The 16817-nt window shown below is 42.2% G+C and overlaps 1 protein-coding gene across 1 annotated transcript in view; it reads left to right on the forward strand.

Annotated features, from left to right (window-relative positions):
• The first annotated feature begins 1451 nt into the window (after positions 1-1451).
• The window catches only part of LOC128822758 (DDB1- and CUL4-associated factor 12-like), a 119843-nt gene continuing 104477 nt past the window's right edge, over positions 1452-16817 (forward strand). Inside the window, exons 1-2 of the mRNA XM_054004566.1 lie at positions 1452-1656; positions 2398-2652. Of these exons, the coding sequence (XP_053860541.1) occupies positions 1585-1656; positions 2398-2652 (327 nt within the window). The 5' untranslated portion in view covers positions 1452-1584. The remainder of the gene's footprint in view (positions 1657-2397; positions 2653-16817) is intronic.

A 16817-nucleotide genomic window follows, 5' to 3' on the forward strand; every position in this document is an offset into this window, starting at 1 on the left:
ACTTTAAAAATTTTAAAAACCAAGTGATTGGCGTTTTTCACATAGACTCCATAACCTGGGGTAGTTATGAAGTGGGTATGTATGTCAGCGCCCGGCACAAGTGAGATAGCTCTCCAAAACTTGTGCCCCGAGCCTCAGTCTGACCCACACCTTTATTCCCAAAGATGTTCCATATGCAATACATTGCACAACTTTTTCATGCATATTCAACCCCTGGCCCCGCCTGTCCTCGCCTCTCATGCTAAATAAGTCCACGCCCTTCTGGGCACGCGTGGTTTGCTGTGGTGGTCGTACGGGGGTCTCTCGGTGGTCCTGAGGCTGAAGATTGTGGTCTTCCTCATGGCTGAACTTTTGAACTTTTCCTCTCTGCGCGTGCGCTTTTGGTCCTTTGGTGCTTATCTGAGTACGTCTGTCAGTCTTGATAGGCTTGGAGACAGAGGAGCCCCTTTATCTGGGTTCTTTGCTTCCTCTGGTATTGTTCTTTATGCAAGAAGCTTCAGAAATTTGCATTTTCCTATGCCCTTTGTACCAGGCAGAGGTTTCTTAAGTAAAAGGTTAAAATTCAATACATGCCTCTACAAGCTAAATTATAAATGCTTAATTCATTTTGTTAACTTAACTCCAAAAATCTGTTTCAGGCACAGCCTCCTTTTATCCTAAACTCCCAGCCGCATGTTGCCCACTCTTCTTTTCCCCACTGGCGGAGGTACTAGGAAGGTACAGCCTTCCCGAACTGCCTACCACATATCCCCCCTTGAACCTACTGTTTTACCCCAAAGTTCAGAAGTTCAGCCTTGTGTAGACCCCACTTGTCTGTTTCAGGAGCCAAGCTGTCTGGGCCCTGTAACAAACCTGCTGTAGAGACATAAAGACCCATTTCAAAGACGTTAACACCCACACCTTCACTCACAGAATTTTTTGTAAAGACATTAGCACACATTTCTTATCACTGTGGTCAGATTTTCCCACAGGAGATATGTAGAACTTCAGATTGTGCATGCTACAATCAACAGGAATATGCTCACAGGCTGTCTCTCAGTAAAAGATCACTGTGCTGGTTTGGACTGGGGTAGAATTAATCTGCTACACAGTAGCTGGAAACGGTGTTATAATACAGGGCCTCTCCTATGCTTAAATTGACGGGGCCCGGGGAGGCCGCCAGCGAGAGCCGCCGACCCGTGCAGGGCAGCGGGGAACGGACAAGTGGCGAAGCCGGGAAGCTTCACTCTGAGCTCCGCTGGGGGCGCCGCCCCTCCCCCGATATGGCCACGCTGCCTGGCAGCCGCAGAGGGTGAGCCAGCTCGCCGCCCTCCTTTCCTCCGGTTGCTAGGAAACGAGACTCGGGCAGGGTGGGACAGCCGTCGCAAAGGCACGGTGCGACTGTCGTAAAAACACCTCGGAGAAAATGTCGTGAAGCGCAGTCGGTAGGGTCTGTGACGAAGTGACTGGGCTTGGCTCCCCGCACTTATTTGCCCCGTACCCCGGTGGCCCTCTGCCCCTCTTGCTCCATGTGGGGCCCAGGTTGGGCTCTCGGCTTCTCCTCCTTCTCCTCCGTCTCCTCCTTCTCCTTCTCCTCCTTCTCCTATGGCCCGGAAAACAGTTAGCAGGAAGCGGAAAGCAGCGACGGCTGCCGCCGGGGGGCTCCAGGGGGAGCAGGTAGGCTGGGGGGCGGGAATGGGTGTATGAGGGCAGAAGCCCACATGCCGGTGCCTGGGGTGACCCTGACTGGGGGTTGCCGTGTCCCGGTGCCCGGTTGAGGTAGGGGAAAAGGGCGGGGTCTTTCGGTGCCTGGGGAAGGTGTCCTGGGGGGGAGATGGTGGGAAGGAGTAGTCCCGGCCACAGTGGCTGTCGGTGCGATACAGCGGGCAGCTTCCCCCCGTCTCTGCTCCTTGCCCCGGTGGCCCCGGGGCCCCGGGAGCTCTCTGTTCGGCCCGTAACCGCCGAGTCCCCGCCGTCCCAGAGCTGAGCGTTACTGCGAGGCCACCCCAGGCCGGGCCGGAGGAGGCCGATGAACGGCGTGGTCACTATCAGATGGCCTGCGCGGTGTCACCTCCAAACCTGCCGAGCTCACGCCGGGAGGCTGTCGGGGCTGCTTTTCCGTTTAAAGTGCTTCTTGGCTTCCTCTTGTTCCTATAAGCTTTCGGTGTCCCAACGGTGCCGAACCGGGGTGGATTGTTTTCAGTATTATGGCAGTGTTACTTCTTTAGCAAATAATTATGTTTAATTTTATGTTGCTGAAGGCTTTATCACAATTTATGAGTTAACCTTCGTGTATGGTATTATATGGGTAGTTTGGAAGGCTTCAGTATTTTGCTGAGAATATATTTGAATTTAGATGGCTTGTGTCTTAGGTTTGTTCTAGTTGCTTTATCTAAGTTTAATGCTTCTTTTCCACAGTATGAGTGGGATCACTCAGTTCACAAAAGGAAAAGACTCCACCAGGTGAAAAGGTCTGTGGTGTACTACCTGAAAGGTAGAGAGGTCAGGATGCAGAATGAGTCCAGCTATCACCGCTTGTTGCATGGATATGCAGCCCAGCAGCTTCCCAGCCTCTTGAAGGAGAGAGAATTTCACCTTGGAATCCTTAATAAAGTATTTGCCTCCCAGTGGCTGAACCACCGGCAAGTGGTGTGTGGGACAAAATGCAACACAGTAAGTGCCACCTGTCTTTTGCTTCTCGCTGTTAATTATTCTACCCCCAAATGACACCATAATTGAAGTATGTAGATAGCCAAGGAATATATTAGGAAATTAGGTGTGGATTCCAATTTGTGCACAATTAATTTTGAATGAAGGTAATGCTTAACGATCACCCATTTTCATCTGAAAACATGGCACTATGTGTATGGCCCAAAACCTGAACATGAGACCTATATCTCATGCAGTATCTGTCTAATCCACATAGAGCGATTTACATCTATTTGCAGGATGGCAAGCAACAGTAGGGTTCGATCTTTCTTCCTGTCCTGCAAATGTAAAGTTAATGAATTATGTTAGCTTTGCTAAATGGTAGCTAACATGCCTGGCAAAACTTGTTAGTAAGACTATTGTGCTCAGTCTTTTGCCATTTGGTTTTTACGTATGGTTCTGTGCTGCTGACTTGGGTCTGGAGCATCTCTCTTATGAGGAGAGACTGTGGGAGCTGGGCCTGTTTAGTCTAGAGAAGAGAAGACTGAGAGGGGATCTCAATTAATGCATATAAATATCTCAAAGGCAGGTGCCAAGAGGATGGTGCCAGACTCTTTTCAGTGATGCCCAGTAACAGGATGACGAGCAATGGCCATAAACGACAGCACAAGAAGTTTCACCTCAACATGAGGAAGAACTTCTTTACGTTGAGGATACCAGAGCACAGGAACAGGCTGCCCAGGGAGGTCATGGAGTCTCCTTCTCTGGAGACATTCAAGACCCACCTGGACATGTTCCTGTGTCACCTGCTCTGGGTGGCTGTGCCTTAGCAGGGGGTTGGACTGGATGATCTCCAGAGGTTCCTTCCATCCCTAATGATTCTGTGATTCTGTGACTTCAAAAAGTTGCTACAAAACTAAAAACTATGGTTAAACTCCAGATATTCTTCAGAGTAGCTAGAAATGTTCCAAGCTGAAAAAAATTAATTTAGATCTTCAGGATTATTCTTTTGCTTTTCCAGTTTGTAATTTTTTTTTCACTCTAAATCTGTTTTCAGTGTTTAAATAACTTCCCTTGCTTATGTATCTTTACATGCTTTAGCAAAATTTGAAATCTGTTCAGACTCTGTCATGTTTCAGATTTCATATTTCCAAAGCATCCATTTACAGGAAAATATTAAAATAATGTACTATGTGATTAATAAATGGAGGAGATCATACTTCTTAAGTAATGCTTTCTCTGCTGGAGTTAGTGGCCTAACTTCATTGGCTGAGGTTTCAATGTCATATATGAAATTCTAATTGAATTAGTGCAAAATCCCAAACCTGTTCTTTGCAGGTTGGTTAGTGCCACAGAAATGAATTGAGCATTGTAGAGAATGTATAGATCAAGCAGCTCTAAAACCTCAAAGTATATCACTAGGTGTGATTGTTTCTTTGCCTCAAGTTTTTTCAAGTTTTTTTTTTTGTTTGTTTTTGTTTTTGTTGGTTTTTTTTTTTTCCCAAAAGCCACACTCAATGATCTGACCTGCAAGGGACGGTGTTTTTTGGTTTTGTTTTGTTTTTTCATTTTAGATGTTCTGTTATTATTCATAGTAGGAGGCTTTCATGCAGTAGCTCTTAAGAAGCAAGGCCTAGCTGTATAAACAAAACAGTCTTTTGACAGGAATTAAGTCTGAAATAGAATCTCTCTGCCTTCAGTTTCCATGTCTGTTCATCGCCTCGGTCTCAAGAGTATTTGGTTTTCTGTGAACTGCATGTGATACCCATGTCTGTCTTCAGAGTCTGGTAGTTTCTGTGCCAAGTATAGTGTAGGTGGTAGAGATGCCCTTTAGCAGGCAAAGTCTCTCACTTCTCCATCCTTTGTCATCTGTCAACATGTGCTGTCTCCCAACCTCCTGAAATTAAATGCGGAGGGCAAGACACAAAAACTGACAAATGTGATTTTGGCACTGAACAAATTCAATTATATCAAAGTGTGTGCCCATTAGATAGTGCTTCAGAGTTTCACATCAAGATGGATTGTCTGATTGTGTGGTCTTGTCTCTGGAAATGTAGTTCAGTCAGTCAATTTGTTACCAAATCTCTGAAAACCAGAATGAGACTCCCTAACACCTGCTTTTTGTGTTAAAGAGGGCATAATTTATTCATGTGCCTAGAAGGGCATGAAGGATCACTCCTTCCTAACATGCCCCCCTGATTTCTACAAACGTGTTGCTAATATACAGTCACTACACGCATATTATAATTTGTCCATTACCATAAAAATCCTCCCCATGTTCCCCACGTTCCCAAACTCAGTGCTTGTTTTGGCTGTAGCTGCATTCTTAAACCAGATGTCTCCTCTTTATCTTCCAAAGTCCTTGCTTGGAGAACAATTTCTGCATGCCTGTCTTCTCTGCTAAAAGTTCACAGTCACAGTGTCTTTCTACTAAAAGCTCACAGTTACTGTAGAAATTTCATTAACCTTCTTGGTATCAAACTCATTGGCTTCTTTTACCACTGCTCACTTCTCAGATGTTTCTTTATATCATGGATTGTTTCTCTGCACTCTTTCAAGTAGGACATGTGAGGCTATTACCCACTTGCATTGCCTGTACAGCACAACCTGTGAGTAGGTTTTGTGCTAAGATTAGTGCATGTTCTGATCTCCACCAGAAAGTGGGCATACTAGTTTGATATCTTAGTGTTTAAAGAGTCCATGTTTCTTTTGGGCGTGGCATTTTATCAGTAAATATGTATTGTTGCAGAACAGAAGCCAAGCATTCTATTAACATAGAAAAAAAAGGTGTTTATAATCTAAATAAAAGTAAAAACTGGGAAAAATCAAACAGTACTACTCAGTGTGACCAGTGGGGGTATTGGTATAATGATACTAAGCATTGTCTTGCTTCTGTTGTTAGCAAAAAGCAAATCTGAAGGAAAAGAATAACATCATTTTCCAGCTTGGCTGAGGGTGAAATTTTTGTCTGAAGTTGTACTTTTGCAGAATAGGATGTTCCCACCTGCTTGTTCTTGCTGGCATCGATGTGTGCGTGGCTGGGGAATCAGCTGGATCAGCTTGCTGCTTTGTGCAGATGGGCTTTCTTGTAGGGTTAGTTTTACTGAGACAGAGATATGATGCAGCTGATCTTGCAGCTACCTGAGGACTAGTTGCTGTCATAGGGGTCATGAAAATGTTTGGGTGGATGAGGAAGAGGCAAGTGGATTCTCAAAGATTGGCTTAAGCCAATTGTGAAACTTCATCACAGTTGATTTTCTCTTAGTGACTCAATTTTTAGCAGGGCAATGTGTTTATCTTGGGTTTCTTTCAAATGTTAATATGAATGACAAGAATGTGCCTGTGATTTCTGAGAGCAGTATGTGAAGAGCTGTGACACAGAGCATGTAGTGTGAGGAATAAGCAGTCTTTTTCATGCATGTTCTTTACTGTTTTGTAAATCTATATGTCCATCCTGCTTGCATAATAAAAAAGTGCTGTAGCTCAAGGTGACACCCTTTGTTTGGTTGATTTGTATGATCAACTAAAAGATAGGGCTGCCTGTTCATCTGCTGTTCTGTATGCAGGGGCAGCAACAGAGGACACAAGGGTCTAAGGTGCTGCCTTGAAATGACATTTAGTAGGCCTGGGGTTTAATTTTGCTGTATAAAGTCAATGCTTTCAGTTAAAGATGCATGGGAAAAGGCACTTATATTTAATTAATTGGTAAATTTGTTGGGTTCCTGTTTCTCCCCTCCCCCAAACGCGTCTCCGAAAGGCAGGTCATAAAATGGAAGTATACTTGATGAAAGAGCCTGGCAAACTGTTCTGATCACAGTATTGTATATAAATTAAGGATGGATTTTCCACTTCACACTCTGGTTGATAGATACTTGATTCCTTGCCACAGTCTTTACTTTTGGCAAATTGATTAATCAAGTTCCTTAGTTAATGAAGCAGGGCAGTTTCCTAATTAACTTGATTGTAAGCAGTTCGAAAAGGGGACAGCTGCAGTGTTGCCTTTTTCCCAACCTGGAAATCAAACTCAAGATAATTTTAGTAAGGCGGTAATATAAAAGGGGATCTTTATTTGAAGGCCTTCAGAGGCAGTTATGGAAAGATGTCCACAAAAGTCCGCCCCTCCCAGGGATTAGTGCATATTTATATGTTTTAGGGAATTAGCATAATTGATAAAAAGCACCAATTAGGAGGACAAGTGGTGATTCAATTTCCCCCCAGTTTAAGCCTCTTCTCTGGAGTCCCCCCTCAGCACTAGCTGTACTTTGTCCATGAAAATGTATCTCTGAGAGTTGGTCTTGGCCTTGGTTCCCAGGAAGAATTAAGATAGTCCTGGGGCCTTGTGCCCCCTGGGGCTTGGAGCTCTGGAATTTGTTTTGTTTTTCTGCCTAGGGAAAGGCCATGGAAAAGTACTGGAAAAACAAGTCACTAATACAATAGGCTACAAAGCTCCAAATATATGTGCGAAGAATACAGAGAACATAGAAAAAAGGCAAAACCCAAACAGCATAATTCCCCCCCTTTTTGTAGAGACTAACAAGACTCTATCTTGTTTCGTCTCTATATTTAACCATACCACTAGTTTACACAACCAGCCATCCCACTAGTTGTTATACAGCTGCCAACTAGAACAATAACTACTATGAACATTTCTTTTATCCAGGTTCAGTTTGGTGACCATGAAGTGAGTATACTGAAGATATTCAAGGTTCAGTGAGCTCCTTTGAGAGCTACCTGGTGTAGAATTTGACTTTGCTTTCAGATTTCAACCAAATTCTTAATAATTCTTTCACTCTGATCTGCATACGAACAACAACCAGTGTTAATGATCCAATACCAACCTGACAAGTTGTTCTTATGAAGAGTTTTTGGATACATTTTGGACTAGAGCTACATACAAAATTTTAGGGCCAAATCTGAATCATGGTTACCAACTGTGCAGATAAGAGGCACAAAAGAACAATTTAAATCACATCATCCTGATTTGTATCAGTCTCTGTTTTCCAGCTGTCTCCGGAACAGAGGTTTTCTTAACTCTGGAGCAGTGAATTCAAGGTTCTCTGCCAGCACCTCTGGCTTCGGTGAGGGTAGTCAGGATTTGGAATGGCCCTTTCCACTTAGGTTGTAAGGTTACTGTCTCTCCATTTAACATAGTCTCCAGGCTGAAACAGATGGGCAGGTGTGTCTGGTCTTATTTATCTAGATAACATGATGAATCTCTGGAGTTTCTGCAAAGTGGAATTTAAAAGCTGACCTCTGCAAGTCAATTTTCCCCTCATATTAATTTCTCCCATAATATACACAATTTGATATGGCCTGCCATGCAATATTTCATAAGGACTCATGTTATCTCTCTGCCTGGGTTGCATGTAGATTCTCAGTAAGGCTATAGTCAAGACTTGAACCCATGTCATGGATGTTTCTGACAAATTTTACTAATCGGTATTTTGAGGGTTCCATTCATGCATTCAGCCTTACCACTCAACTGGGGTATATAGGGAATTTACAGATCCCAAACAATTCCCAACATTTGACTAACTTCTCCTATCACTGGGGGACCAACCCCAAAGGAAGCCTGCAGGAATCAGGACTCCTGTACGACTAACAATATGATGAAGCAGAAGCTGTTTATTGTTTATATTATGCACTTTTTTATACATTCTAAAACTACTCCACACACTAGTCACACATTTCTTCATTGGTGCTTCTATCTTGTCCACACTTTCTGCACACACTCTTCAGAGTATGTGATTGATTACAGTCCAGATGGTTCACAGTCCTCTGTTATCTAGTTCTTGCGGTCTTGGTATTCTGTTTCTTAGCCTCTTCTTTCTTAATTTAGCACAGTTTATGTCTTAGTAACCTTGATGAATTCCAGAGGGCTCTGATAAGAATAACTAGAGATAGTTTGGTTGGGGCACAATGTTGCCTAAGTTGTTCAGATACATTGCTACAATTCCCCCTTCTTCTTGCACCAGCCAAACCCTTTTTACTGTATTTTTTACCAAGCGGGTCACCAATTTTATTATGCATGGAATAACACAAAGCAATATAATAATGACTACTAGTAATAACAAAGCTCCCTTTATGATATCTTTCAACCATCCAGTTATTCCCCATCCCTCAAACCATTCATCTAAACCCCAGTCATTCACAGTCAATTTCTTCATGTTATCTTGCAATTGTTTGAGTTTCCTGTGAATGGATGCAGAATGGTCAGAGAGGTTCATAAAACACATTCCTTCAAATTCCTCACACCCGTGCTCATAGCAAAAAATCTATAGCAGCTCTATTTTGCAGTGTGCCATGTCTAATACTATCTACATCAGTGAGCATCTGATTTAAAATAGCCGAAGTTATGTTTAGTTGTTTGACTGTCCAACATCCCAACTTATTAAGCGTACCCAAAGCCTGAGCAGCAGCGACACCTGGAGTAAGGAATGATGCTATTATTCATGCTGGAGCACCCCAAAACTCTACGTGATTGTCACAATCAGGTCTTAAGCTTGTGATTGCTCTTTTAGTTCTCTTGCTATGTCCTGCTCTCCAAATAGTCTGATTCAGCATTTTCTTGGAATTGCAGACCATGCTCTATCCCCACAGATTAAAAAGACACCTGGTGGAAGCTTTCTTACAGTCGCATTTTCACCAGCACTTCTAGGATAAGTCCAATTGTGGCAATATTTGGTCACGTTCTTATACCATGGAGAATTGGAATTAAGGATGACACTATTAGTTTTGGGACGTGGGACTAGGACATCGCTTATATCAGTTGATTTTGCATTTAAAAAGTACTTAAAAAACAAGCAATAATTCCTAGGTACCAATCCTAACAAGTCTAGTTCTTGAGGCTCTAGTCCACTTTCATTCACTGATTGTGTTATCATACCTGCTTGGAAGCCCTCACCGTTCGGCTTAATCCCCAACCTTTTACATGTCCAATTTTGTACCACCTCTAGTTATGTTACACCAGCGATTCTCTGCGCTTGATATATTTGCTCCCACATATGGTTTTCCTCCAACTCCTACCCATTTTGCAAAACCAGTAAAGTTACTTTTTGGGATACCAATTAAACATGTACGGAAAGGATCTTCAGCATAGCTAAGGATAAACAAAAGGAATCCACCCCAGTAGCATTGGCCCAAGTAAGCCACATATTCTGTCAATGCCATCCTGGCGGGTTAATTTCTTCTGCACTGCAGATGTTGCCACATATCACAAGTAACAGAGGGAGACTCCTGTAGGAATTCCCTTTGGTCCCCTCTGAGCACGGGCAGGGGGAATCCTACATGGACACAGATAAAAGATGAAAGGCGCTCTTCTCCTAGGGACTAAATCCTGTTTATTATCAGGAGCCACCTCAGATCCAGGTGACGCCTCAGGGGGTAACAGAGGCCAAAGTGTCTGGTGGCATCCAGGAGAGAAAAAGAGACCGAAGGTGTCGTCCAGGGGGGTTTTGAGCCCAGGGAAAAAAGGGGTGGGGCGGAACCGGGAAGCCATATCCAATGGGACACAGGTGAGGAGAGGGGGAGGGGGGAGCAGGTCAGGGAGAGACCATCACACCTGAGGCTTTGGGGAGGGAGGGGAAAGGTGTGTGGAATAGACCAATGTGACATAGTGCAATATAAAAACTACTCAGTGCAAATTCCCAATCACCCAGTGCAAAACAACAACTAAATAAGCTATTTAGTGCATCACAACAGACTCCTAAAAACCCACACATCTAATTTAAGACTATTCTTCATCCTTATCATTGGCAAAAAACCCTCCCCCTATGAGATCAGGGATAAAATCCAAACTGACTGTGCCTCTTGCTCTTTGAGCCCTTCTCCTATGCTGTCTTCTCTGTTTCTTCTCTTCCTACCTCTGCTTCATTTGTTCCCACTGATCTGGTCTAACTCCCCAAGTCCCAGGGATACATATTCCTTTCCCACATTCAGTAGCCTTGATCTTATTCTCTCTCTCTTTTTGCTCGAGCTTCCGAAGTTCATTATGATACCACTGAATAGCCTGCTACAATTGCTCTTGATTCTCAAACAAGCTCAACGCTTCTCAACAGGTTTCAGGGGAATTAACCGTTATTCCTGTTGCTTGGGATAACACCACCCATGTACTGAATTCTTGGGTGTGCTTATGTCTACACTCTATACACCTTGGGAAGCTTCCTCCTCTAAACTCACACCACCTATCTGATTCACACCCCAAACATTCTAATCTCACCCAAGGATAGCAAACGTGTTCACAGTTCTGAGGACAATTGATGGTTTCAGGTAGCGCTGGTTGTTGATGGTTCAATCACCTACTAACCATAGATTATTCATAACATAAACTGCTTTCAGCACTCTGTCCTGCGGGATCAGCCCATCCTCCCCTGTTTTTTGTTTATCAAGCAGTCCTTTCAGTACCTGATATGTCCTTTCAATGACAGCTTGTCCTGTGGAGTTCCCTGGAATACCTGTGCTATGCTTCACTCCCCAACAAGCCAAGAAATCTTGGGTCCATTGGGCTATATATCCTGTCCCATTGTCTGTCTTGATTTCCTGAGGCAAACCCATTATGGCAAAGCAGCCTCACAAGTGTCGAATGACAAAACGAGACCCTTCACTTGTCATAGGAGTGGCCCAAACCATGGCAGAAAACGTGTCTATGGTTACATGAATGTGTTTAAAGCGACCAAAAGGGGCATAGATAGTTACATCAGTATGCCATAAGTGTAAGGGACCCAGGCCGCAAGGGTTGACTCCAGGACCCAATCCGCCAATCATACCCTGGCATTGCGGACAGGTTGTGATAATTCCTTGAGCATCCTGCAGTGATATCCCAAATTGTTTGTATAAAACTTTTGAGCTTTGGTGAAAAAACTTGCGAGCCCTTCTGGCCTGGCCAAACTTAGCAATGTTGGGAGAAGCAGAGGCCCAAAGTGGTGCCACCAGTTGGTCAGCCTTCACGTTTCCTAAGGCCAGGCCTCCCATCAATCCAGAGTGACTCTGTATCCTCAAGCCAGGTCTTATGAGCTCTTAGAGAACCCATCACACTCGAGATAGCTCAGTTACCTCAAATGGCATAAAATTAACAGGATGGCTTCTGAGGTAGTGTTGGAAACAGAAAAGTTTTAATAAAAGGCAGTATAACAAAGCTCTTGCAGAGGAAAACCAGAGCCAGGGCCAAGAGGTTCTTGCTCCTGCTAAAACACTCCACAAAAGCGATTATTTCCTTTATTCTCTTCTTTTTCTAGTGAATTACTTAGGCGGGACCTTTTGGCTTCTGTCCAATTGGGAGCCCTAGGTTTGAGGTGAAGTCCCAGAGGTCCTATGAGGTGTCTTTTTACCAAATTGAGGAGAGAAACTTCTGGGCTTTTTTCCTTTATAATGAGACAAAGGATAATTTGGTCACTCTGTCAAGACAGGGCACATTCCTACATATGGGTAATAAAATAATCCTCTTTGCGAGAATTAAGTAACTGCCATAGTTGCAAAAAGAGTTGCCACAACCACTGGTTTTGAATGTCCTTCAGTAATGCTTGCTCCATGCGCTCAACAACACCTACTACATAGAGAGAATCAGAAACAATGTTAACAGGAGCATTTGGCCATTTTTCAAACACTGATAGCAGCACGTAACTCAAGAACCTGTACAGAGTCCCGTGGCCCATCAAGGATTTCACTGAGCCATTTGTCTTTGTATTGCCAAGTAAGGCCTGCTTTACAAGTTTTTCAACTGGCATCAGTAAAAACTGTGAGGCCTACTACAGGTTGCCTTGATAGCCAAGGTAGTTCTTCCACCTGTTGATGCAAAGGAAACAGATTATGAGGGAAAAATGAGTGCTACTGAGACCTGGAAGTGAAAAATGGGCCCTGATATGAGAAACAAAATATTGATTAGTTCTGTTTTGAAAAATTGTATAGAGATAGGTAAGATAACAACATAAGTTGTCATTACTAACATTCTTTGGTATTAGCATGAGGAAACATTAAAGCAAAACAATGCATGTAGTGAAGAAGAAACTGACAGCAATTAGGAATTAATCAGATAATACACACAATCAATAACACATGTGAAATTATATAATTACTAAGCACTATAACACTGAACTGTCATCCCAGAGTCTGCAACAGCTGATAAACCTCAAATCAGTGAAGAATTGGAAAATCATGTCCGGATAATGATTCTCCAAGCTCACTCTAAAAGTAGGTTCAGCTGTCATATCAATAATGTCAAATTGCCAAGCCAAAATTACTTGAATCTAGTTTTGATGCAGAAAACATCTGGGTTTGTTGGCAAATTTCCAATCCAGGTAGAGCTCGGGCCTGGCCACAGCCCAAACTCTAATTGGTGGATGTCACTTAATACATTTTAAAACAGAGCTCTGAAGAATAGCAGTTATAAGTAAAAACCTTAGGGTTAAAGAATAATCAAACCATCTAGTAATTGAATCCCTCCACAGTTTCCTTCAGGATAAAGATGCTTCAAACACAGCAAACCTCCTCTTCAAAGATCTGAAAGTGGTCACAGACAGGATTACGAGGCTGGATCTGGACACTGAGAATGTGAAGGTAGAGGAAGTGCAGCTGGATGAGAGACTGATTACGCAGCACGAAACCCAAAGAGTGAAGTTAGTGTTGCAGTTGGACTTTCTGCTGGAGTTCTTCTGTAATAGTGAGTGAAGAAAGCCACAAGACTAGCAGTCTGGAGGAGGCTTTCAACCAAGCTCAAATATCTTTACTTAGAACTCTGAAGAATACTTAAAATATGAGACAGCATTGTGTCAAACCATAGAGTTAGCGCAGAGATTAGCCAGTGAGCTAACCTGGTCTAAGAGATGCATAAGCAGCTAGAGAACAAAAGTAGGACCCTGAAGCAACACGTGTCTTATAACTGATCACAAAAAGAGATGGTAAAAGACATGAAAGCCGTCTATAAATACTATAACAATATCTCTTAAATAATGCTTATCACAAAAATCACTTAATTCACATTAATATATCAGCAGCAAGTGTTTGAGGAAGTTAAGACAATATTTTTTAAACATTCATGTATCAAGGAAACAAAGCAGAAACTTTAAAACAGTTTGATATTAATAGCAATCACTATTCTTTTGTGTTACCTATAGAAGACAGAAATAACAGAGGTTAAAAGCTCACTATAAGTAATCCCTAAAACTTTGAATCATTAGGGAAACAGCTGATGATTTTGCTAGTGGGATCTGATAAAAGTTCCCCAACTGTTCTGTCTTTGGAGAAATTTTGGATGGTTGAGCCACTACTATTACTTGTATCTTCACATGGTTTTACTTGCTGGGAACACTTTTCCCGGTAGAAGATTTCCATCTATGTCATATTTAGAATGGCATTGATTTGTAGAGTGTTATAAATAGAGGCGAATAATTTGTTCAGCCTTTCAAGAGTCAATCAGAAATTTATTGATTACAGCAAGCGATGGCAAACAAACAGCGTTGGGTGGAGCCGGGGAGTCCCCGCTCCGCAAAGGGCTCACACTGTTTCCCCCTTCCCGCAGTCTTTTTATACTCTTTTTCTCCGGGGCTGCGGTATCTCTGGGTGTACTCTGCGCTTGAGCCCTCTGTTGCTAGGGGGTCGTCTTCTACTCTCTGGTGGTCGTTTGAGGAAGGCTCCTCTCTTCTTCCTTGGTGAAAGTCCACGGCCCTGTAATGGTCTTTTCCATATGCACCTAAGTTCTAATTACACAACCAGCTTAAGTAATCAACATACTAACTAGTTTCTGTCTGGCGGTTTTCTGTTATCTACACAAGGCTTCTCCTTTCTGTCTTGATGAACAAAGAGTCTTTTCTAACTTATCACATAGAGTGTCTTCTCTTTTTGCATTTAGGACACCGATTAGGTTACTTTGTATTTTTTGTGGGTCCTGAGCAATATTTGTTTATATGTCCAGGCTTCCCACATTTGAAGCATGTTTTGATGGCTTCTGTTCGCATTGCAGTAATGGCTTCTGTGAGGCAGTCTATGGATGAAATGAATGGCTCAGATATCCCTTGTTTTATTTCTGCATCTGTGCCCTCTGGGCTTCCTGCAGGTTGGGTTTGCAGGATTGCTTTTTCTCAGTGATTACTTGATTGAAAATTCAAAAAGTGTCTGGTATCTGTGAAATGAACAGGGCTAATGCCTTTATTAATGTTCAGCTCTTTAATAAAAAGATCAGCTGGGCAGGGGGCTCGAACTTAGCTAGAGTTAGTAGTTTTTTTTAGTGTTGTCATGGGAACTAAGAAGGCCCTGCCCGCATCTCTGGGGAACACGTGGAAACTGTTCATTACATCTGGAGGAAATAAATTTGGTTCTTTCTTTGGACATAGTTGAGCTGCATCCTGTAGATTTGTTTCTTTCACCTGCGTTTCTGTATAGAACTGCACTACTTTTTATCTTCCCTTTTCCTAGCAATAATAGAAGCGGCCAGAGGTGGCGCTGTAGTCAGAGGTCGGCAGTCTCAGTTGTCACAAAATGGTGTCTGGGGCATTGCGCATGCTCAGGACTGGGGCCTGCCATCTTCTTGTACGGCAACTTCCTGTAGGGGGCTGCCATTTTGTTGTATGGCAACACCCTGGAAGGCGGCGCCATTTCGTTCCAAGGGAGCCCAGATTTTTACTCTTATTTTTGGTTAAAAGTTCAGGGAGGCTGCTGCCTTTTTCAGGACTGTTATTCCTGACACTGTTATGTAATAAACGCCAATCACTTGTTTTAAAAATTTATAAAAGTTTAATAAAAATAAAATGGTTATAAAAATAATAATGCAAGTATAGTAATAAAGGTTAGACAATTAGAGTTAGGACAATTAATGAGACAATAACAGCAAAGAGTTACCGCCTGGGCTGGGTACCTCTTTCTGGACAAAAATGAGCCAGGAAAAGGACCCCGTTAAAAGAGAATTTACTCCTTAAGAGGGGTAACCTGTTGCATATACAAAACACTTCATGATTATGCATATATTTTATTTAAAACAAGAAATTTATTTGGTACTTGCCAAAAAGTTTCTGTTAATCCCCAGGCACCTTCGAGTCTAAGTCAGGCTTGAAGAAGTTTGTTTCTGTTGATAAGGAAAGCCATAAATTCCTCTCCTCTGGAAAATTTAGGGGTTTCTGTAATTGTTATCTCTGTGCAAAGAATTTCTTGATTATCTTCTCCTTTTCTTGAGCTAATAAAAAGAATATCTCACACACATAGTTTCTATTTTAACTACTAAAGCTCAATCTTATTTACAAAACTACATTTACTATATTATTAAAATGTTAATACAGCATAACTTTCCAACCTAGCATAGTACATATAGTAAATATCTGCGTAGAGCCATATAATATGCATTTTTCACAGTTATATTTGAGCATAAGGTTGAGGGAGTTACCCATAGGCTCCATATCACTGGCTACCCGTGTGAAAAATGCATATTTTATGATTGGCTTTTCACAAATATTACAATGAATATTATATGTGTAATGTTAGAAAATTATGCTGTATTAATTCTCTTAAGTAGTGTGTTAAATATAGTTTTAGGTTATAACATAATGTTAAAATAGAAACTATGCGATGTAAGATATTTTACTAGCTCAAGAGAGAGATGAGATAATCAAGAAATTCTTTGCACAGAGATAACAGAGACAGGACACGTAAAGAGTTACGGCCTCCTTATCGGAAAAGACAAATATTCTTCTACCTTCTCTCCGTCTTTATGGAACCAGCAGGATTAAGGGGAAGAAGTTGACAAAAACCAGAAAAATTCTTAATTTTCAAGGAATTTATGCATCACGTATGAGATATATGAATATGCAACAGGCTATTGCTTTTAAGGGTTATTCCTTTGTTCGCAAGGCATGTTTTTGGCAGCTTCGTGTCCAAAAACATCCGGACGTCCGTAATTCTTTGTTTTTTTATTGTCTTGTAATTGTCCTAACTCTAAATTTTTATTACTCTAATTGTATTACTATTTTTATAACCATTTTATTATTAAATTTTTAAAATTTTAAAAATCAAGTGATTGGCATTTTTCACAATTATGGTAACAGAGGATGGTTTCTAACACCTCTCTGCCGGTGCCTTAGGAGAGTCAGGGTGAGGAAGACGCGTCCTGCCCTGATTAGGCAGCCTCACTGTGCTCCCCTGGTGTTACCGACAGAGGCAGGTTACTATCTGATGGACAAAAGGAGACGATAAAACAAAGACTAGGGAAA

The sequence above is a fragment of the Vidua macroura genome (assembly GCF_024509145.1).
Source record: "Vidua macroura isolate BioBank_ID:100142 chromosome W unlocalized genomic scaffold, ASM2450914v1 whyW_random_scaffold_68, whole genome shotgun sequence".
Lineage (NCBI taxonomy): Eukaryota > Metazoa > Chordata > Aves > Passeriformes > Viduidae > Vidua > Vidua macroura.